This window comes from Rhodotorula toruloides (assembly GCF_000320785.1).
Source record: "Rhodotorula toruloides NP11 unplaced genomic scaffold Scaffold18, whole genome shotgun sequence".
Lineage (NCBI taxonomy): Eukaryota > Fungi > Basidiomycota > Microbotryomycetes > Sporidiobolales > Sporidiobolaceae > Rhodotorula > Rhodotorula toruloides.
The window spans coordinates 334003-354907 of NW_015622978.1; the positions used below are offsets into that span (position 1 = coordinate 334003).

The 20905-nt window shown below is 61.9% G+C and overlaps 9 protein-coding genes across 9 annotated transcripts; 4 read left to right on the forward strand and 5 right to left on the reverse strand.

Moving 5' to 3' along the window:
- Positions 1–371: 371 nt before the first annotated feature.
- Positions 372–802, forward strand: RHTO_02451 (uncharacterized protein; the record flags this gene model as incomplete). Its single annotated transcript, XM_016416126.1, has 3 exons — positions 372–383; positions 441–632; positions 701–802. 3 exons carry the CDS (start codon positions 372–374, stop codon positions 800–802), a joined length of 306 nt encoding a protein of 101 aa, XP_016271954.1.
- A 566-nt stretch (positions 803–1368) lies between these two features.
- RHTO_02452 (uncharacterized protein) lies at positions 1369–2626 on the reverse strand (the record flags this gene model as incomplete). The annotated part of the gene is made up of 6 exons (XM_016416127.1): positions 1369–1574; positions 1635–1871; positions 1927–1995; positions 2053–2076; positions 2140–2267; positions 2328–2626. The coding sequence occupies 6 exons, from the start codon at positions 2624–2626 to the stop codon at positions 1369–1371; spliced, it is 963 nt and encodes a 320-aa protein (XP_016271955.1).
- A 321-nt stretch (positions 2627–2947) lies between these two features.
- Positions 2948–4410, reverse strand: RHTO_02453 (mitochondrial import receptor subunit TOM40; the record flags this gene model as incomplete). Its single annotated transcript, XM_016416128.1, has 5 exons — positions 2948–3055; positions 3124–3681; positions 3745–3840; positions 3903–4078; positions 4218–4410. The coding sequence occupies 5 exons, from the start codon at positions 4408–4410 to the stop codon at positions 2948–2950; spliced, it is 1131 nt and encodes a 376-aa protein (XP_016271956.1).
- Positions 4411–4580: 170 nt separating this feature from the next.
- RHTO_02454 (glycosyltransferase family 90 protein) lies at positions 4581–6853 on the reverse strand (the record flags this gene model as incomplete). The annotated part of the gene is made up of 7 exons (XM_016416129.1): positions 4581–4634; positions 4692–4737; positions 4794–4934; positions 4989–5349; positions 5406–5867; positions 5926–6169; positions 6227–6853. 7 exons carry the CDS (start codon positions 6851–6853, stop codon positions 4581–4583), a joined length of 1935 nt encoding a protein of 644 aa, XP_016271957.1.
- A 567-nt stretch (positions 6854–7420) lies between these two features.
- RHTO_02455 (60S ribosomal protein l26) lies at positions 7421–8602 on the reverse strand (the record flags this gene model as incomplete). The annotated part of the gene is made up of 5 exons (XM_016416130.1): positions 7421–7423; positions 7510–7737; positions 7801–7839; positions 7940–8052; positions 8596–8602. The coding sequence occupies 5 exons, from the start codon at positions 8600–8602 to the stop codon at positions 7421–7423; spliced, it is 390 nt and encodes a 129-aa protein (XP_016271958.1).
- A 620-nt stretch (positions 8603–9222) lies between these two features.
- Positions 9223–10706, forward strand: RHTO_02456 (uncharacterized protein; the record flags this gene model as incomplete). The annotated part of the gene is made up of 5 exons (XM_016416131.1): positions 9223–9457; positions 9514–9638; positions 9698–9909; positions 9963–10557; positions 10620–10706. 5 exons carry the CDS (start codon positions 9223–9225, stop codon positions 10704–10706), a joined length of 1254 nt encoding a protein of 417 aa, XP_016271959.1.
- Positions 10707–11455: 749 nt separating this feature from the next.
- RHTO_02457 (uncharacterized protein) lies at positions 11456–12863 on the forward strand (the record flags this gene model as incomplete). Its single annotated transcript, XM_016416132.1, has 4 exons — positions 11456–11672; positions 11724–11845; positions 11899–12122; positions 12194–12863. The coding sequence occupies 4 exons, from the start codon at positions 11456–11458 to the stop codon at positions 12861–12863; spliced, it is 1233 nt and encodes a 410-aa protein (XP_016271960.1).
- Positions 12864–13222: 359 nt separating this feature from the next.
- Positions 13223–16053, forward strand: RHTO_02458 (Carbohydrate-Binding Module Family 48 protein; the record flags this gene model as incomplete). Its single annotated transcript, XM_016416133.1, has 8 exons — positions 13223–13257; positions 13359–13383; positions 13464–13484; positions 13578–13585; positions 13673–13757; positions 13838–13922; positions 13979–14299; positions 14357–16053. The coding sequence occupies 8 exons, from the start codon at positions 13223–13225 to the stop codon at positions 16051–16053; spliced, it is 2277 nt and encodes a 758-aa protein (XP_016271961.1).
- Positions 16054–16592: 539 nt separating this feature from the next.
- RHTO_02459 (chitin synthase, glycosyltransferase family 2 protein) lies at positions 16593–20819 on the reverse strand (the record flags this gene model as incomplete). The annotated part of the gene is made up of 19 exons (XM_016416134.1): positions 16593–16653; positions 16778–16840; positions 16905–16950; positions 17006–17152; positions 17213–17351; positions 17414–17514; positions 17573–17824; positions 17883–17902; positions 17974–18142; positions 18204–18494; positions 18556–18814; positions 18876–19174; positions 19238–19308; positions 19387–19598; positions 19681–19740; positions 19804–19943; positions 20070–20136; positions 20200–20305; positions 20443–20819. The coding sequence occupies 19 exons, from the start codon at positions 20817–20819 to the stop codon at positions 16593–16595; spliced, it is 2880 nt and encodes a 959-aa protein (XP_016271962.1).
- Between the last annotated feature and the right edge of the window lie 86 nt (positions 20820–20905).

The following is a 20905-nucleotide window of genomic DNA, read 5'->3' on the forward strand; positions in this document are numbered from 1 at the left end:
CAGGCTGAGCGAGGTGGAAGGAGGGAAAGGGAGGAGAGGAGACACAGGTCCGCGGACTCGACCGGCGAGGCGTGCAGGTCGAGCGGCGGGCGCTGTAGAAACAGTACAGGGAGCATGCTGACCCGCTTCGTACAACGCTCAGACGTGTCGTAGGACCAGCAGAGCCGTTCAAGTCGCTCAAGGAGATGAAGGTGAGAAAGCAACAGCAACGGCTCTGGGGGAGTTGCTGCTTCGTTGCAGGCAGTCTGAGCAACTTGCAAGCATCTGCAGCTGAGCAGGGCAGCCAAGGAACGTCGATGTAACGAGAAAGTAGCCCGTCGCTGGCGAAGAGGCGAAGTCGGGTTTGCGCTCCTCCTCGTCGCGCACACACGATGCCCGGCAAGGTGAGCGTGCTTGACGGCTGACTGGAACGCTCTTGGACTGATTCGCGACTTCAGCAGCGCGCCCCGACGCAGCCGAAGCGCCGCTCGACCACCTCGACGACGAAGCTCAAACCCTCGCTTCTCTCGATGAAGCCGCCGGCCGGTGGGAAGGGCAAGCGTGGAGCGCAGAAGGCAAAGGACGCAGATGCGCGGGAGAAGCTGGACGCTGGTCGGAACGAGTTGAGGGAGGCTTTGCAGGCGTCGAACAAGGTGCGTGTCCCCTCGTCCCGCTTGTTGACTTGTCTCAGCTGACCTGTCGTGGTCTGCTATCTCTACAGCCCCTTGTCGAGAGGAAGGAGAAGCCTGTCGAGCTCGCGAAGGGCGGAGACTCGCTCGCCAAGTCGATGGACGAGGTCCTCGATCTCTTCGGCGCGGCATGAGGACATCCCGCTGTGCGAAAGCAGACAGGGAGTACGAGACTGGGTGCAGGAGACAGGTGAGTGGCTCGCCGTCGAGCAGATGTCTGAGAGATCGCTGACGTTCAGTCTCTTCCGCTGCTTCCAGCTGTTCAACGTACCTGTCGACGGTGACCCATCAACGTGGCAGCCAACACTCGAAGAACTCCGTCGACATGCGCCAACGACGAGACCAACTCGCTTCCTCGACATCCTCCAGAATCTCATCCCTTCGTCCTCCTTCCCGCTGATCGCCGATCAATGGCAGGCGTCGAGACCGCGAGGACTCATGGGTATCGTCCGAGCTCGGGGCTTAGACGTGAGGCGCAGGCGCGAGCTGAAGTTGGAGAACGAAGGCGGGAGTAGGTGGCGCAGCAATAGCAAAGAGTTGAGCGTAAGAAAGCTGCAAATGAGCAGAGTGACCTCCCATTCAATCGTGCGAGAGGCTTCGTCGAAGAGAGGAAGCCTTCGACGAAGCCTCGCGGAACGTCAAGCAGACCCGAAGAAACGAATAACACGAGGACATCGAGTGCGACGCGCGAATGCCAGCTTCATTGCGCCCGATGGGGCATGCCACCGCCGGCCCAGAATGAGCAATACTGTTGAGCATACTCGAACGCCTCTTCCTCCGTCCAGTCCGCCTCCATCCACTTCCCAACTTCCTTCAGCCTTCCCGCCTTCTTGGCGATGCGCGTGCGTAACCGTTGTCGTATAGCGACGTCTGCGCAATGAACGAACCACGTTCGGTTGACGAGCACTGCAGGGACAGAAGGTCAGCGCGCGCGCGAAGAAGGGCCAAGGGAAACAAGCGGCGCACAGTCACGCTTGTCGGGTTTGAGCTCCATTCGGTAGCCAGAGTCGTGCGTGTAGACGCTGTGGCGAACGCCGAGCACTTCTTTTCCCATGTGATGGACCCACCCGTCGAGCACCATGCCGTTCAGCTCGCGCTCGTCGAGCATTGGGTACGCGAGGCAAGCGAGTCGACGCAAGCAGAGGACGTTGGTCGGCTGTGTCTTGAAATGGTTGAAGTCTAGCATCATCTCGCGGATGTGCCCTGCGGATAGAACGCATGAGCATCCGGGAGTGTCGAGGAAGGCTCGAGTACGCACAGTCTGCGCCGATCGCGACCTTTTGCAACGCCGGATTCTCCATCATTTCACGGAACTTCTCCGGTATGCCTGCGAGACGGTCTGCTCAGATGCTGGGCGGTGGTACCGGAGAAGGAGACGACGAACGGTCGAGGGAAGGAACCTGCATCACTGACCCGACCCACAAGGTTAGCTTGGTCCATGACAATCACGAGCATGGACGAACCAACTCACACAGGACTCCGTATCCGTCGCTCAGCCCGAGGACACCCTCGCTCAACGTCATGTCTCGCTGGCGCAAATGTCTACGAGCGAAATTCAAGTTCGGAATGGGGCCTGGCTCAAAGTCGATGGCTATGCGGCTGTTCGTCGAACGTTGTCAGTGTCTACTTCTTACCTGGGAGTCGAAAGCGTGTCCGCACTCGGCTGTCCAGGACTCGAGAAGGAGGTTCGCATCGTCTGCATTCTTGACCACCTGAACTTCGTGACACTTCTGGCCGGCGTACGGCCCGCTCCGCCAGTTGAATGTCGGGAATCCCTTGCGCGCTGCTGGCACGGCAATTGAGCGAGATGGCGGGGAGAGGTTCGAGAGTGGGGAGAGGAGAGGTGTCCGGATGGCTGTCTTCGAAGCGAGAAGAGCAGCTGGTCGACCTCGTCCGTGTTCTGGTGTTCTGGAGGGTGGGCCCAGTCGCACTGAACCGCCCGCCCGTCGCAGCATCATTGAGCCGAGATGTGGAATCCTCGTGAACTGATGAAGGCGGACGATGCGTGTACGAGGGGTTGGGGGGAGCTTGGCGGAGCCGGTAGAGCTTCTGAGACCGTGGAAGAACGGGATGCGAGGTGCAGCAAGTTCAGCGAAATGTGAGCCTGAGTGAGAGGAGAAGAAAGGGTTTCGAGGTCTCCCTGACGACCTCGTACCCGCTTGCGCACCGCTCCCTGGTTGGGACAGCGTCTCACAAGACAAGGGCAATGCACAGTTCGTCGCAGGAAAGCGGAGAATTGGTCGGGGAGAGGGGGTTATGTCATTCCTGATCAGATCTATCTACAGAGGAGGAGGGATCGCGGCTTCGGCGGAGTGGTTCATCGCATAACTCATGGCCTCCTCGGACGCGCTCTCGATGCTCGCCCCAAAACCCCACTTAGACGTTTGCTGGACGCGAGGGAGCAAAGGCAGAGGTCAGCGAGGGAAGCGGGGGCGAAAGCAGCACGCAAACGCACCTTGACATGGTCCATCTCGCCCGCCAACGATAGCGCAAACGCAGGGCTCAGTCGTTGCTCCAAGAGCGCCGAAACCTTGCCAGTCGAGTCGACCTGACCCCGGAAGGTGGCCGTGCGGAAGTCGTACTTGACGCCGGCAGTCGCGACCGCCTTGCGCTCGCGCGGGTTCATGGCGGGTATGCAGACGAGGTCGACACCTGCGTCGACGCGGTCGGCGAGCTTCTTCCAGTACGTCGCCTGCCAGATACCCTGCGACATGACCTGCGCGGTCGCGATCCACGAGTCCTTGAGCTGGTTGCCCGCCTCGTCCTTCTTCACGTTGTGCCACTTGGCCATGTAGCCAAGCGAGCAGTCCTCCATGTCGGGCGTCGGTCGCTGGTAGAGCGTCTCGACACCGACGGCAAAGTGAGGGGTGATGGATTGGAGGTAGGCGGCGATGTACGAGCCGGTCAAGTCGGCGGGGGAGGGGTTGTAAGCCTTGACGGAGAGGGTGTAGTCCTTGCCGACGCGGTCGTGCTCGAGCGAGAACATGGAGGGTGCGGCGGCAGAAGCAGCGAGCTGTGTGGGAGCGTAGGTGTCAGCGTGAAGGCGCAAGCCGTCTTTCGAGTCGCTGCTCCGCACCTGGACCGACATCTTGGTGGTGTTCTTGGGCGACCATCCGTAGTTGAACCGTCCCGTCACCGATCCCTCGTTGTCGACCATTCCCTGCATGAAGGTCTGTTCGGAAGCGAGAGTCAGCCTGGCGGCCAGGGGATTCGCCGCGGTCTCCGGATGCTCACCTTGGGCGTCGCGTAGACTGCGCCAAAGTTGTACGTCCCCGGGTTGATGCCGCCCATCGGTCCCCCCTGCGAGCCCGCCACGAACGAGTGCGTGACCTGGAAGGCCGGCACCTGCGAGAGCGTCTTGGCGAGGTCGGCACGGGCTCCATCGAAAGTGTAGTTGGTCAAGTGCGTCACTGCGTCGGCCGAACCAGCCCAGCGAGTGTCGAGGGAACGAGCGATGAAAGCGAGCAGGGCGAGAGATGGGTCAGCGTCAAGTCCGGAACGACGCCGCTCGGGTGGCTGGCGGTGAGCTAGAAAGATGTGTGGACGCACGCTTGACTTCGCGGCCAAGGTCCTCGTGCTTGCCCGGGTCGGGGAGGTTGAGGCGGTCGCGGGCGGCGTCGAGGCGGTCGAGGAGGTTGCCCACGGGCGCGAGGAAGCCCGGCAGCGACGACGAGTACGTCGGATCGACTGCGACGGGCACTGTGGGCGGGAACGGCGCTGCGAACTGCGGCTGGGCGGCCATGATGACGGTGGTGAGCAGCGGAGGACGAGCGTTCGACCTCGCAAAGTTGCTAAGTCCGAAAAGGCGCTCGCTTTCAACGCCACCGAGTACAGTTTCGATGTCGTGAAGGGTCGTCTAATGCAGTACGATGCAGGAAGAATACAACAGCGGGGGCGGAAGCGCCTCTCCGTCTACAAGTCCCAAGACGTCGGGTCGTCCTCGTCTCGGTTCATGATGCGCGCGTACTGTCGGCGAGGGACGTCAGTGATGCAAAGCGACACGAGGAACGGGAAGCGTCGCACCTCGAGCATGAGCCTGTAAGTGTACACCTCCATGTCGACCCAGCGCCTGCGAACGCAATAAGGGTCAGCCTGCGCTCGAACGGCTGCGAACGACGGGCTCACCAATGCTTCTCCGTCCAGTCCTTGCCTGCGAGAGCGATTTCCTTGGCGATCTCGTCGTGAGCGCCCTTGCCGTACTCGTCGCCGAGGAAGAAGGCCATCGTCGTCCACAGGTCGCTGAAGTCGATCTGGATGGGGACGTAGCTGCAGGAGACGGTGTGAGCGAGATTTGACAGAGACTTGAAAAGCGACACGCACTGGACCCAGGGCTGGATCATGTCCGAATACCACTCGGGGAAAATGGTGGACTTGAGGACGAGCGAGTTGGTGCTCATGAGGCGATGGAAGCGTCCGGACCAGCCGTTCCCATCGACGTCGAGCATGTACTTGTACTCGTTCTGCTCGCTCTCGCTAACCCAGTCGGACCAGAGAAAGTCCTTTTCGAACTCGGCGCAGACTTTCGGGTCGTCGCATTGGCGCGCGCTGCCGAGGAAAGCAAAGTCGAACCATTCTTGTGCAAGAGCTTGGGCGCGCGAGACGAGGGTCGAGACGGGGCCGGGGCGAGAAGGCTTGTCAGCTGGAGCGAAAGGCAGCTTGACGGAGCCGGACTGGAACGGGACTGCAGGCGGCGAGCTCGTTAGCTACGATATACTCCACGCGGCTGAACGAACTCACATCGGCACAGTCGTGGCCTCTGACTCCATTGGCGATGATGCTCGACGTTGAGATCCGCGCCCGTCGTCGTCCCTCGCCAGATGACCTTGTTGAACTTCTTCTCCTCCCACGCCGGATCGTTGCCCTTCGGGCGGTCGTATTGGTCGATAGGCGGAACGAGGAGGTCGGAGTGCATCGAGGTAGTGGTCGAGACGAAGAGCGGGTAGAGGATGCCAGGTCGCGGACCGGGCCAAGCCGTGAAGCCATGGATGAGTTGCCAGTCGGGGTGCGAGCAGAGGTCCATAGCCTCGACGTGGTCGTAGATGAAGCTGCGCCGCTTCGGCTCGGTGTAGATTCGGTGCTTCTGGAGACGCTCGTCGACGGACGGGACTTGGCGAAGCAGCGAATCGGGCGGACAGATCTGCGCCCAGCCGTCCCAGGCCCAGTTGTCCATGAAGTCGTTCGCTTCTTCTGCGGTCAGAACTGCGCGACCATAAGACGTCAGAAGGCGGCAAAGCTCGAGGACACCGAATTGACGCACACTTGCCCGCTCTCGCTGCCTCGACATGCTTGACGCGCGCCTCACCGCTCATCGTCACCCAAGGCGTGTCGTGGCCGGTAATGGTCAGGTTCATCTCGGGGAGGAATTCAGCGATATTCTCGAGCAGCTTGAGCGTCTGGTCAGACCGGTCGTTCGTCGTCTTCATTGGGCCGTAGACCGTCATCTGGGGGCGAGTGTGTCGCACATCGATGGGCTTCTTCAACTCAATGGTATACGCCTTGTCCTGCGAACCGAGGCCACATCAGCGAGAGTCTCGGAGAGGTAGGCAGACTAGACGCACCTGCATCCAGAAGTCTTCCTCAAACTGCAGCTTCTCGTGCCGCTCCCGCAGTAGCGACGGCTGAAGAGCGAGGAACGGCTCGACCTGCCGCATGACGAGGTCGAACTCGTCCACCATGACAAAGTCGTTCTTCTTGGCGAACGCAAACCACTCGTCGAAGCCTCTGGGCGGTCGCCGCTTGTACCGCCGCTCGTACTCGACGACAGCTTCGTCGAGTGTCTTGGACTGGCGGTGCAACTTGGCACTCCAGTCCTCCTTCGCTTGCTGGATGAGGTAGTGGATGGGATGAGGCTGCTGAGAGGGGTCGACGGGCTGCGAATCGGGTGGTCGTGGTCGCTCGCCGGGTCGTCGAGGTTTCCGTGGTGCGGGAACGGCAGGATAGTAGAGATGGCCGCCCTCTTCTTGGAACTCGAGACCCTCGAACGGATCTCGTGGGTCTTTCGCAGGGGTAATGTCGCACCCTTCCCGCCAGGGGAACAGCAAGCACTCCTTCTCCTTTCCCTTGTCCTTGCTGGTGGACCGCAAACCGCCAGTCTCGTTCGCCAATAACCGCACCTGCTCCTCCTCCTGCCGACCCATATAGTCCTTCCCGAACCCTCCGACCTGCATGAACCTGCCCGCCGCCATCCCATCGCCCAAGCTTCCCGAGTCAACCACCACATACACTAATCCGCCCAGAACAAGCGCGACCGTAACAGCCAACGCTGCTCGTTTCAGTCTCGCCGGTACGCGAAGAAACGAGAGCGCGCCGCCTCGTGCGCCTCGATCGGGCGAACGGCCGCCCGGACTGAGCAGTCGGATTGCGATGCGCGGCGAGCTGGATAGTAGAGGCGTTGAGTGGGACGAGGAGGGCGCGACGAACGGTCGTCGCGAAGGGGTATAGTATTCTGCGAAGCCGGACGCTGGTGGGCGGGGAGAGCGCGCCATGGCACCTTCTGAGCAGGCGCTGCGCTCTTGTGCAGTCGGAGCAGGTCCAGGGCAGAGAACAAGTGAGCGAGCGAGTTGACAACCGCGATGGGGAGAAGATGAAAGTCAAGGTGCTCTCTCTTTCTCAAAAGCATCCACGCTGGCCAGCAAGCAGAACGACGCAATAGCTCGTACCGGAGCCAACTCTCAAGAGCAAACGAGCGAGAGACAGGGAAGCGCAGGAATAGTGATGAAGTCCCGAAACCGTTACAGCCCATGGGAAACGGTTTACTACACACGGCGAGACGCGAGAACACGCAAGGACGGTCAGCGAGCGTTTCGAGACAGAGCAGCACTCGAGCGGAAGCGGGACGCACCTTCATCTCGACGTCCTCGCCCTTCTTGGTCGACTTCCTCTTCAACAAAGCGGTGCGGTCCTTGTCCATCTTGATCTTGGTGATGACGACGTTGGAGGCAGAGACGGGGATGGGGACGGTCGCGCCGTTGCCCTTGTCGCGCGAGACACCCTCGACGAAGACGCGGAAGTTCTTGCGGTTCGAGGTGTTGATGCGGCCCTCGCGGCCCTTGTAGGTGCCACGGACGATCTGTACGAGACCCAACTCGTCAATGAGACGTAACAGAGCAAGCGTATAGCGGTATGAACGCACCTTGACCTCGTCATCCTTGCGGATGGGGATCGAGCGGACCTGCGATAACCCACCTCACACACGTCAGTCGCGTCTCCTAAACAGGCCTCCCCTCATCCTCCACACCTCCCGTGCACGCCACGTAGAACAGCCGACGCACACCGTGCTCGGCGCGGAGCTCCTTCGAGAGGGGCGCCGACATCAAGATGCGGCGGACCGACGAGGGGGCACCGAAGTGGGCCTTGTGCGCCTTGCGCTGCGAGATCGAGGTGACTGCGTGCGGTAAAATTGGCGTGCGGTCGGGATAAAGGGAGGAGTGGGGTGAGGAGAGGGTGGTGGTCGAGGTCGGCAAGGTAGGCGTGAATCGGTATCGACGGGTCGAGAAGTGCAAGGGAATAACCAGAACATGCGTGTGACGGCACGGCGGGTGGAACAGCGTGAATCGTTCGTCGAGGGTGAAGTCGAGCAGGGACGGGGAGGGGGAACGACCGTCAGCAACCCGTTCCAAGTCGCCTGAACCCCGTGATTCCGCCATTTCGTTGCGTTGGCCGTTCTGTGCCTTTCCCGCCCGCCTTGAACGACCCTCGACCCGCGAAACCCGCCTCGAGAGCCAGCTCGACCCGACACTCTTCCGGGCAGCAATGCTCCTCGCCTCCGCGCCGCAGATCCCGCCCAGTCCCGCCAATCCTAATTCCACCGCTTCATCCACCGTTACACTGCATGCAAGCGGTCGCCCGAGCGAGCTGGCGGGCGGGGTGCGAGGCGAGCAAATCCTGTCGTCGAGTTCGAGGCGGCATCGCGGCGGCAGGGACTCACCGGCCATTTCGTGGGCGCTAGGAGTGACAAGAGTGTCAGTACGAGTGTTTGGAGGCGCTGAGTCAGTGCGCAGGAGACGTACGTGAAGTGACGGCGAACAAAGCAGGCGACGAGGTGTGCGCACGAGGCCGTCTCCCTTCGACCGCTCCCTTCTCGCTCGCTGGAAGGCTGTATGGGATGCTACTGCTGATCAGGACTGCTCAGGAATGCTTCTAGTCCTATCGCTGCCTTCCCAGCCCCTGCCGCAACCGAGTTTGCCTCGTCTGTCTCCATCGCTCTTTCGCAGCTCAGGCGAGGTTTCCTGGACGACGAGCGATGCGGAGTCGCCCATCTGTTGAGCTGGCAAACGTAGACGGAGCCGGGCTTGCGTGAGCGCTAGCCTGCTCCTTGGCCGTGTCCCTTTCTCTCCTCGCTCGCCACGGCTTGCCATTCCTGCCTCGAACATCGACTCCCTCCTATCCCAAAACTTCCGGAGGGACGGCGGATAGGAGGGAATGCCCCGGTCCCTCGCTCCCCCGGGTCTCGGATTGTCCGTGGCGACGCTCCTTGCCTTGCTCGACCTTCGTTTCCTTCCTTCTGTTCACTGGGCACTCGTAGTCTCTCCGGGCACTCGCAGTCTCTCCGACCATGCCCCGACCCGCTCCCCTCATTGCGGATTACGGCGAAGCACAGCGCCTGCTGCCGGACTTCGACCACTACCTCGACCCAAGCCGCGTCACGGTTGCGGGTCTCACCGGCCAGACGCACGTTGCGGCTTTGTGTGTACAGAAGGTCGCAGAGGCCGGGCAGAGGCAGCGGGAGCGAGGCGTCACGGACGGGACAGAGGTGTTTGCGTGGAGCGACCTTTCCCTCGTCTCGACCGGTGCGTGTTTCTCTCGCCATGAGGACGCCCCGTGACTGACGACGGCAGTAACCCAGGAGCGAACGGCGCCGCCTTGCTCCGTCAGTTCCTGCGTGTGGAGGCTGGGCTTCATGATGAGCCAGAGCACTCAGCGCTGATGGAGGAAGCGTGGCTGCGCGCCAGCTGTCGGCCTTACTGGCAGGTGCGCTGCTTCCTTTGATTTACTGGGGGCTACAGCATTCTGACAAAGCTTCCGCCCAGCCGGTTGCGCTGCGCACCTGCTACGGACGTCCAACGATACCCATATCCAGCGACATCAACCAGTTGACGGAACAACTCGTTCGTTCTCGCCTCGCCGACGAGTTTCGCCCTCGCTCCGGCGTTCTCGAGCCGATTGTGCGAGAGAACAGATTGAGCCCCGCCTTTGTCTTGCCGTCGGTCGACGAGGAGCTAGACGGCAGGCTAGTTTGGTCGTGAGTCAGACGACTTCTCCCCCATGGACTCGGTACTGAATCGGAAGGCATAGCGAGCCATTCATCGCGCACTTCGTCAGATTTCCGGGCGACTTCATGCTTCGCCTGCCGAACATCGGCCTCGTCGCAGTCGACGTCGCTCTGCCATCATCCGGCTTTGACAGATCAGCCGATGTCGTCGTTCGTGTCAAGGCACACACTCTCGCTGTCCTCATGGCGTATGAGGTCGAGGAGATTTGGCGGGCGTTCGACACAGCCTTGCCAGCCAACGTCCGCGTGCGCTTCGCCTACACCTGCTTCAACATGCTCAACCTCTTTCTCCTCTACGATCTCTACAAGTCCAACCCAAACGAATCGGTATGCAGCCTGCACAACTTCGCCACCTATGCGCAGCATGCAGCCACATCGTGGTTGGGCGCCGACGGGTATCGTCGGATGTACGACTGGATCATGCAGCACTTCGCGCCACGACAGTCTGGATCTCGTTTCGGTCGTGAGCCTTTGGCGGAGACGGTCGTCAACCGGTGGACAACGTACAAGACTTTCCCGTCTCTCTCCAACGAGCGCCTGTCGGCAGCACACCGGGAGTCGCATCGCCAAGAAGCTGCTGCTCTCCTGCGCGATGTCTTTGCCCTTGTTCACACCCTGGTGAGTCCGTTCGAGGTTCATTGTTGCCCGTCTGAGCTAACCGATCTTCCCCTCGCCCGCAGATTGCCCGTCACCCGCCTGCCAACTCGACGTCCGCCCACCCGCACCGTCCCCATCCTGCCTTTATTCCTGGTGACCGTAATGCCTAGCTCGACGAGACAGGTGGAGCGGAGGATGGAGCGAAGGAGCAGGACACGCCAAATCGGAGCGGAGGAGAGCGAGGAATTGGTAGACGTCTTTCTGCATAGCGCCGTTCAGCTTCGCCAGTTTGCGCACAGGATGAGAGAGTCTCGAGTAAGCTTTGCGATTGAATCAGCACCTGAGAAAGGATACCTCGGTAGACCACTTCGCCTGCTGATGCCGCTTGGAGTCCGCCGTCACTGGCCTCTCTCGCTTGGCACGTTCGCTAGGTGTTCGAACACTTCGTGTTCGTCTCCCTAAGCTATCTAGCGCCCTCGCTCGCCCTACGATCGCTCCCTCGTCCCGCTGCCAGCCTCATCACCCACCCCGCTCGACATCCGTCCACACCCTCAACAGAGGCGCCCGACGGCAGGACTGAGCCAGTAGCACTGCACTGTACGATCTTGCACGCTGGCGGCGTCTCGCGCAAGGCTGGCGTGCGTCCGAGGAGGGCAGGCGAGCATGGTCGAACAGCCGGCGACTCGAGCGGCTTGCAGCCTGAATGGCCTTGTTCCTTGTTCAAGGACGGGAGGGACGGTCGCTTCTGCTTGACTGCAGTGGGAGGAAGACTCAGATCGGGCTGAGAGGACGCAGACCTTGAGGCGTTGCGGAGCAGGAGCTCCTCTTCGGCGGATGATCCGCGGATGCTGTTCGACGAGGCTGCTGGCTTTCCTTCTCTTCTCGCCCACTCCTTCTAGGCCATCCACCTTACTGCGCCATGACTGCTCCTCGCCTCGCACAGCGCTTCTCCCCAGACTCCGAGCTTCATCTCCCTCCCGACCGCGTTACCGTGCTCGGTCCGACCAGCCAGTTCGAGGCAGCGACCCTCGTGCGCCGCACCCTCCGCGATGTAGCAAAGGAGGCCCAGAATCGGAGACAAAGGCACATCAAGCACGGCTTCCGTTCGTACGAAGAGTACTTCTTCTACGCGTCGAGTGCGTCGGGGGTCTCGTGGTCACGAAAATTGCTGACAAGGCGATGTGCAGGATCCGTCGCGTTAGGAATACTCCATGAGAGAGCTCGCACGCCATATGGTCTGCCAGGGACGTATCGCTCGCCGCTGGTCGAAGAGGCTTGGTGGGCGGTGGGCCTGCCATCAAACTTGCAGGTGGATTTGCTTTTGTCGCACTGGGAAAGCGTCGTAACAGGTCAAGGTTACAGACTCTGGACTTCCGCGTGTGGGACGAATACGCCGGCAGCTCACCTTCACCTGCGACAACCGCTGCCCTCACGATCGACGTCTTCAAGCTGGTCCGCGGGCGATTCGCCACTCACCTCGCGCTGGCAAATCACGGTGCCCTCCGAATGTACGCTGAGGAAGTCAAGCATAGCCCGGAGCTGCTGGTCCCTGCAGGAGAGCTCCACGACGGTGGACTCGATTGGACGTGAGCGAACGCGTTTTGTGCGCAGCAGTCGCATGCTCACACACATACTCTCTCTCTCTCTCTCTCAATAGCAACGTCCTCGTCCAGCACCACCTAGTCATTGAGCCGGACCTCATTCTTGGGTCCAGAGATACCAGCTCGCCACCTCCGCCTCGCGACGCTATGTGCACCGGCATCCCTCGGACGGGACAAGACGCGGCACCGTTCTCGACCGTCAACTTTACCGGAGCAAATGTTCTCGTCCTCCCGCTCGTCGATGTCCTCGCCTACGAGCTGGAGATCGTTTGGCAAGGCTTCGACTTTCGCGTCCGAAGCGAAGGGCAGAGTCGAGGCGTGCGCAAAGACGCAGCGTGCGTTGCGGTCTTCAATGTGATGCTTGCATGGGACCTGGTCGACCGGCTCGCAGCAGCGCGGATCTACCTCGAGACGTGCGACGTCAGCAAACTCGCCATCCATGCCCACGAGCTCATGGACCGGATGCACGACACGCACGACATCTGCGGCTACCAATTCTTCTACGACTGGGTGATGGATCAGCTGGGCGAGCGGCGTCGAGCCGAGGTTGCGAAGGACGTCGTGCATTTTCTGCAGCCATTCTGGCCTGCCCTAGGTGACGAGCGGCTGTATGGCGAGCAGACTCGCGGCAGGAACTGTCGGGACGTCGCCGCGGAGCTTTGCAGGGCGCTCAAGATGATCTACGACCTGGTGAGGCGGGAGCGAAGCGTTTCCTCTCAAAACTGACCTCCTCGCCTCCCACAGATCCACCCTCACCCGCCGCCGTCCGAGTGCGCTCACTGTGCGGCTCGACAGCGTCGAGATGGTTCGTCTGCACGTAGCGGATCCGCCTTCGAAGTCCTGTCGCGGCACGCCCACCCTTTTCCTCCCGCAACTCTCCCTCTCCGTCGTCGCGACAGCGCCTGAAGCCAAGCGCACCTCTGCAATTCCACAAGCCCTTGTCTGCCAGTCTTCTTTTTCGAGCGAGTCTGTCAGTCCACCGGCGAGAAAAAGTCTCTTGCGTTGCCCCGCTGGCTTCGAGGACGTCAACAGCTGGCGTTCGCTCTCGCACCGCACTCGCACTCGCACAGAAGCACACCGCGCGCATGGCTACAGACTCGTACTCGCACACGTTCACCTGGTACGTCTTGCTCCTCGCGCGCGCCGTTCCCTCAAGCTCCAGAACAGCGCGCTCCTCATCGCCCGACTCGAACAGGGCTAACATCGCTCGCACGCTCGCAGGAAGGGGCACGGAAGCACGGTCGTCGTGCGTACTGGCTCCCACAGCGCTCACTGCCGCTCCGTCACTGACCCGTGCGCTCCTCGCTGTCATCGACGCGATCGCAGGCGACCGGGACGTTCGATGATGTAGGTTGACGGATTGGGGCTTTCTCGCGCGCTGAGGGAGCGAGGTGTACTCGTACTGACCCGTTGCATCAATGCGCGCGTCCGCACCGACAGTGGAAGTGGTGCGCACCTTCTCCTCCTACCTCGCTGCGTCCCGGTTGCTGACCGTCTTTTGCTTCACGCACGCGCGCTCCCATTGTGTGCAATAGCTCCCTCCCACCCCTGACGAAGCAGGCAGATGGGTCCTTCGCCGGCCACGTCCAGCTTCCGTTCGGCAAGAAGGTCCTCTACAAGGTGCGTTGGGTCGATGCGCTCTTGCCGCGCCGTTCCTTTGTCAGACTCGTTTTTACCAACTCGTCTTCCACGCTCTGCAGTACGTCGTCGACGGACAGTGGATGCCGAACCACGACGAGCCGACCGAGACCGACTTTTCGGGCAACGTCAACAACGTCCTTCACGGTGCGCTCGTCTCGCGCTGCTACTCCACTCCACCGCTTACATCGAGCTGCTTGCAGTCCCCGAGCACATCGCTGTCGTCGAGAACGTCTCGTCCGGCACCGACACTTCCGCCGTCCTCCCCGTGCCCTCTTCGAGCGTGACGGTCGCAGGAGACGTCTCCTCGACCGCTCCCGCCACCACCTCGACCGCGGCTACCAACACCTCGAACGCTCCCGCTACCGTGACCGAGCAGGCGAAGGAGACGGCTGCGCAGGTTCAGACAACCGCGGCCGACTTGGCGGCGCAGGCGCAGACCAAGGTCCAGGAGGTTGCGCCGCAGGTCCAGGAGAAGGCGAAGGAGCTCGCCGGCAAGACGCAGGAGACCGTCGGACCCGCTGGTAAGGTTTACCGGTCTCGTCTTTCGTTCGAACTCGGCCTGACTTTGCCCCTCACAGCCGCTACCCTCGGAGCTGCCGTCGTCGCGACTGCTGGCGCCGCTGCTGCCGGCCTCGCCTCTCTCGCCTCGTCCGCCACCGAGACGACTACGGAGGCTTTGGCGCAGGCTCCGTCCGCCGCGAAGGACCTCTCGGCGCAGGCTTCGTCCGCCGCGTCGACCGCCCAGGCCAAGGTGCAGGAGTCCGCCAGTCAGGTCGCACAGGAAGCGCACACGACTGCCGTTGTCGCCAAGGACAACGGCCCGCAGTCGACCGCCGCCGCGCCCAAGTACAACGAGCACACCGCCGTTGTCGCGAAGGAGCCCGCACCCGTCGCTCCCGCCGTCGCTGGCGCAGCCGGACCCGAGGCGCACTCGACGGCTGCGGCGCCCAAGTACGACGAGCACACGGCCGTCGTCGCAAAGGAGGAGGTGCCCGCTGCTCCCTCTGTCCCCGTCGGCGCTGGCTCGGAAGCTCACGTCACGGCCGCTGCCGACAAGCAGGTTGCTGAGCCCGAGCACAAGCCCGTCGAGGGCCTCATCGCGCCTAAGGAGAAGCCTGAAGACGCCCCCTTGATCGGCGCCGGTATCGCTGCTGTCGGAGCTGCCGTCGCTGGAGTCGAGCTCCTCGGCCACAAGGTCGTCGAGGCCGTCCACCCTCACGCCGCGCATGCCAAGGAGGCCGGCTCACAGACGCTTCAGGACGCCGCCCACACCGCCGAGCAGTACCTCGACCACACCCGCCAGGAGACGGAGAAGCTCGCGCACCAGACGTACGGGCAGGCGCAGCACCAGGCCGTCAACGTCAAGGAGAAGCTCTTCGACGCTCTCCACCTCGGCAAGAAGAAGGCTGCCGAGACCTCGAAGCGCGCGTCGACCGTCCTTCCCGCCTCGGCTGCCGCTGCCGCCGGCGCAACTTCGGGCGTTCCCGACAAGGAGATCACGCCTCTTCCCGTCAGCGAGGCTCCCGGTGATGCTACGTCGACTGTGCCAGACCAGGTCGTGACGAAGCTGCCCGCGAATGAGGCGCCCGTCGCAACTGACAAGCCCGACCCTCATCCTCCCGTCTCCAAGGCCGTCGTTCCGACCTCGACCTCGACCGGCACTGCTTCGTCGTCTGCCGAAGCGCCCACTCTCCCTGCCAAGGACATCACGCCTATCACGCCTTCGGAGGCTCCGGTCGCCTTGCAGCAGGGCAGCAACGCCGTCCCGACCGCCTACAACGCCGTCGCTCCCGCCAGCACTGCTTCGACGAGTGCTCCTGCGCCTGCACCTGCCCGATCGTCGCCCCTCCCGCCTCCTCCCTCGCAGCCTCTCCCGCCGTCGCCCGCTCCCGCTCCCACCGCCTCTTCCCCTCCGGCTCGCGTCAGCAGCGGCACAGCTCCCGCGCTCGCTCCTCCCGTCGCGCCCGTCGAGCCTGCTCCCGTGAGCTCAAAGGCCGTCCCTGCTGGGCCTACCACGACCGCCCAGCCCGGCACGACCGCTCCCAGCTCAGCCGCTCCCGCTTCGACCCCCGCGACGCCGCAAAAGGCCGAGCAGTTCACGACCGCGCCGACTACCCCGGCCAGCACGCTCGGCAAGCAGGCGGGCAGGCAGGCGCTCGGCGCCGCGAGCGGACGCGACGAGAGCCCGTCGCCGAGCATCAACAGCGGCAAGGAGAAGCGCAAGTCGTTCTTCTCCCGCGTGTTCTCGTCGAGCGGCAAGAAGGGCAAGGAGTGAGCGTGTGCTGGAACGGTTATAGCTTCCCTGCTTGGTCGGAACTTGCCCTCTATCCACTCTGTAGCTCCCCTCGTCCTCCTCACCGTGTAGATGCTTCTTCTCTTCCCCCACCTTAGTTCTCGTATTCCCCTTTGGCCTCTTTCTCCGCGTTGGTCTAGCGAAATCTAATCAGTCGGATCGTCATCGCTGCGCGAAGGAGACGGGCGGAGAGAAGCGAACGAGCTTGCGAGACGAACTTCTCCGCGAAGAGATGCGATCAAATGGCGTCCCCACGACTGCTGCCACCTTCTTCCAAGCAATTCGAGCGTCAAATGGAGTATCGCTATACCTGCGAGAGGAAGCGGTACGTCGCTGGGACATCGAGCGATCCGGGCATCCTCGCGAGACCTTCGCAGACGACGACTCTCGCCCACCAAGCCCGCTGGTCGTCCCAAATCGTGCCGTCAGGTGCGTTGCAGTGTGTACAGTACCGCGAGATAGAAAGGGAAAGAAACGAGCCGATCGTCCGTGTGCAACTCCTCCCGACCTCCTCCTCGACCTCAACGACGTCCGCGAGCGCAGAATCGCGCCGCCCTGAACACCCATTCGCCGACCAGAAACCTGTAAGCGCATGCCACAAAAAAGAAGGCAGGCGCGCGCGAAACAGGCGCGTAGGAGACAAGAAGCAGCGAAAATCGTCAGTAAGGCCTCAGAGGCTTTTAAGAGGTCCATCCGGTCGACCTACCACAACATTCCCAACAGGCGGATTGTCGACAGCCCGAAAGTCGTCCACAGGATTGCCTGGAAGCTGGGAATGGGTCCGGATGAGCGGGAGGAACCAGAAGACGAAGTTTGGGGGAAAATCGGCTTACTAGCGTGATCTCGCCGAGGATCCGAGCCTGGTGATGGCAAGCGCGACTGCAGGATGTCCATAGCATTAGTAGGAACCTCAGAAGAAAGGCGGCTGACGCACGGCAGGCATTCATGAAGAGCCAGACGCAGATGAAGCGGGTGCGGAAGGTCTTGTTCCGGTCATCCATTGTCGGTGTGACAACTTCTTCTTCCTCGACAAACGGCTCTACAGCACGCAGAACGGTAGCCTTGAAGCCCAGGTCGATATCTGCGAGGTTGCGAAGGGAAGGTCAGCGGAGGTCAGCTTCGATGTCAAGTCTCGACGCACCCTCCTGCACTTTCTCGTGCGTCTCGACGACCTTCTCCTCTCCATCCTTCTTCGACTGCGCCGCCGGAAGCGTGTCGACCTTGTCCGAACCCTTCGTGCCCCACGAGACGTCGTGAAGGTTGCAGAAGGCGTAGATGTTCTGCGGCGTCGAGCTGGTCAGCGCCTCGCTTCTGATCACGCTGTAGTGGTTTGGAGACGCACGAGGATGTTGGTGAATGACGGTGCGATGAGGAGAAACTGCGGCATCGAGTGAAGCAAGTGCCACGGCTCGAGGTAGAGGAGCGACGACACGATGTAGACGCCTGTTGTGACCACGAGCGTCAGCAGTAGACCCATGTGGAGCACACAAGCACGGCGCACCGAAGGTACCGGCAATTCCCGCGAAAATCGGACCGTAGGTGCTGCCGAGGAAGACGTTGATCGACGAGCCCGAGTTCTTCGCGAGGATGGAGCCGATGGGACAGAACGCCTTGATCGTGAGGATGACTGTGCAGAAGATGAGGTAGAGCGAGAAGAAGGCAAAGACGGCGATCGAGATCGTGTACGTGAGCTTCTCCGCCTTGGGTCGGTTGCCAAGTGCCAGGATGACCTGGAGGGCGAGGAACATGAGGTCTGCGGGCGGGCTGGGTCAGTTTCCGAACGGCCTGGACGCTCGGAAGCTGGAACGAACAGATAACCTGGAAGAGCCAGCTGCGAACGAGAGTACAAGGTCAGCTGTGTCGCTTTGCGATCTAAACGAGTAGCACGATACAGTCACTCACTTGACGAGTGCGAGCCAGTCGAACGAGTTGCCGCTATCGTCCTGGAGGAAGCTTCCCGACCAGCACTTGATCGTGTCGGGGTCGCCTCCGGCGATGTCGTTCGGCGAGCGGAGCGAGGTGCCGACGATAGTGATGATGATCGAGAACGTGAGATAGTAGTTGGCGACGGCTGCGTGTGAGGCGAACGGTGAGCGAGGGCACGATCGGAGAGGAGGGGGAGGCCAACGCACCGAACCACGACATGATGAGGTTGATCGTGTTGTAGATGGCCTGGATGTGAAGGAAGAACAAGCGGAGGATGCCGTGGTTGCTCTTGTAGTACCTGCCGAAGTGGACGAGCGAGTAGACGCCTGCAGCGAACGAGCCGTTGAGCCAACGCCTGCGCTGGCCAATCAGCTCGGCGGCCGTTTCGGGCGCGTCCGTCTCGCCCTTGGCCGGCTTAACGTAGCCGAGAACCCAGCTCTCGTTGGCCTTGGCGACGAGCTCGAAGCAGAGGATGCGGTCCTCGGCCAAGAACATGTCTGTCGGGCGCCAAGTCGTTAGCCTACCCCTGCGCAACGACTGGGACGGAACGCAACGCACTCTTCATCCAGATGGTCATGCCGTCCGTTCCCTTCGGCCCGAGCCTCGCAGCGAGCGTGCCGTCGCCGTGGAAGTACTGGTTGAGCGGGCGACCCTGGATGGCGGTGAAGCGGTAGGCGGAGAAGGCTCCGGGCAAGACGGCGACATAGCCGAACGCCGACTCGGTAGGCTTGTCGAGGACGTTCGACATCTTGTACTCGAAGTTTTGGGCCGCAATGAGCGGGTTGAGCAGCTTGCGACCGCCCTTGCCGAGCATGACCTGCATCCACTCGACTCGCGTCAGTCGCCGTATCCAGACGCAGGAACACTCTCAAGCGCACGTGGATCTCGCCTGCAGCGCCGCCGAGGTGCTTGTCGTGGTGAAACGCCTCCCAGAGGTAGTAGATACTCCTCTTCCCGGGCTTCGTGCCGGCGTCGAGCAAGCAGACGACGTCGGGCTTGAGGTGGCGTCCGATAGCGTTGAAGAGCCAACGGTGCGAGTTGATCTTCTTGGCGTTCTTCTGCTTGAGGCAGAAGATCATCTGGACCGGGACGAGGTTGTTCGGGTCGTTCGGGTGCGGCTCGACGAGTGCAGGCTTCGGCGAGACCGACAGCTGCGACGTGTACTCGAAGATGTGGGCTGCGAGAGAGGCGAGTCAGGGAGAGATCGGGAAACGAGGGCGAAAGTAAGCGGGAGACGCACCGACAGTCTCCTTTCCGTCGACCGACTTCTGCATGATGCCGTCCTGGTAGACACCGATTGTCGCCAGGACACTGTGCCGCGAAAGGTTCAAGAAACCAGGTCAGCAGAGCCTCTTTCGCAAAACCGGACAAGGATCTCGCTGAACTCACTCGAGCGTGTTCTTGTCCGCCGGGTCGATGCCGTCAAACACCAAGCACACCACAATTCTCTTCCACGCCTCACCCTGCTTCCCACCCTCAACGCCGCCGCGCTCAGCCTTCTTGCGGAACTCGGACCACTTGCCCTTGCACATGTCGCGGATGTTGAGCATCAGGCCGTGCAGAGTTCGCGCGAGGAGGATCTTGTTCTCGTTGTAGGCGGTCTGTACGACGTTACGGCCAATGGCAGCGGTCAGAACCACCTCACGGTTTGGAACAAAAAAAGCGCAGGGATCGCCGACGCACGATGCAGACGAGAAGGTCCGTCTCACGGCCGTACGAGGACGCGCGCAAGCTGTAGCCATTCTGCGAGCTCCAAAGTCGTCAGTCCTCGTGATGAGCTGTGAGGGCGGAGAACCGAGGGCCCACCTCGGCAGTAAAGTCATTCGGGTCGCAGGTCGCAGCGGTGTAGCGGAGGTGCGAGAACTCGGTTGGCCCGCCGCGCGAGCCGCTCGAGAGGTTGGCGTTGCGGACGGCGGTCGGGACAGGGTGCTCGACGATGTAGTTGCCTGGTTAGAGCGAGAAGTGAAGAGTCGAGAAGGTCGGCCAGAGCGAGAGGCGAAGGAGGCGGCGATACGGAATACAACAGTGTCAGTACGCTGCACATTAGGAGAGAGAGGAGGGGCGCAGCGCACCCTGCGTGAGCTTGACCTTCTTCGTCTGCGCGCGTTTCGGGTTGATCCTCTGCCGCTGCTTCCAGGCCTGCGCACGTCGTTTGAGGACATCAGCCCGAGCAACAAAAGCATTCGAAGCTGCTTGACGCACCTCGGCAGACGTCTCTTTGCGCGAGAGCAAGCGGGATCCCTGCGAGTAGGCAGACTGGGCCGAGTAGCTGCCGGCTGGGTGAGGCGAGTAGCCGCCGGGAGCGTACCTGTAGGTATGACAGAGTCAGTGAAAAGTCAGAGAGTGCAATAGGAGCCGTATCGCTCGAGGAGAACCGCGCAAGAATATCCTGCTGCGGCTTCGCAACGGATTCGAGGGTCCTCGAGTCGAGTCGCCTGGACGCACAGAGGCTGGTCCGGGTCGTATCCACCCTGCACGCCGTGTCCCACTCCGAACTCGCTCCTGAGGGGCGTCTTGCTCTCGGTGTCTTCGTCAGGGTAGACCCCGTCGTCGTAGAACTCCTTTCCACCGGCGAGCGAGTAGGAGCTTCCGGTCGGGAGAGTCTGCATGCTGGTCGCGTAGGAGGGGTTGTCATGGAGAGCATAGCCAGTCGGGCGCTGCTGCTGCTGGCTCGGAGTCTGCGCGGACGGGGCCTGACCGTAGACGAGACGCGGGTCGGACGCGTTCAGGGGGTTGCCGTGCGGCGGGCGCGGCGAGTGGCGGTCTGAGAACGGGTCCTGGTAGCCCTGGTGGCCCTGCCCTGACGGTGGATAGGCCGGCATGGCCTTTGGGAGCGTGTGGGAGGGTGTCGGGTCGTTGCGAGATGAGGAGGGGATGGTTTCGAGGGTTCGAAAAAGGGGTCGACAGA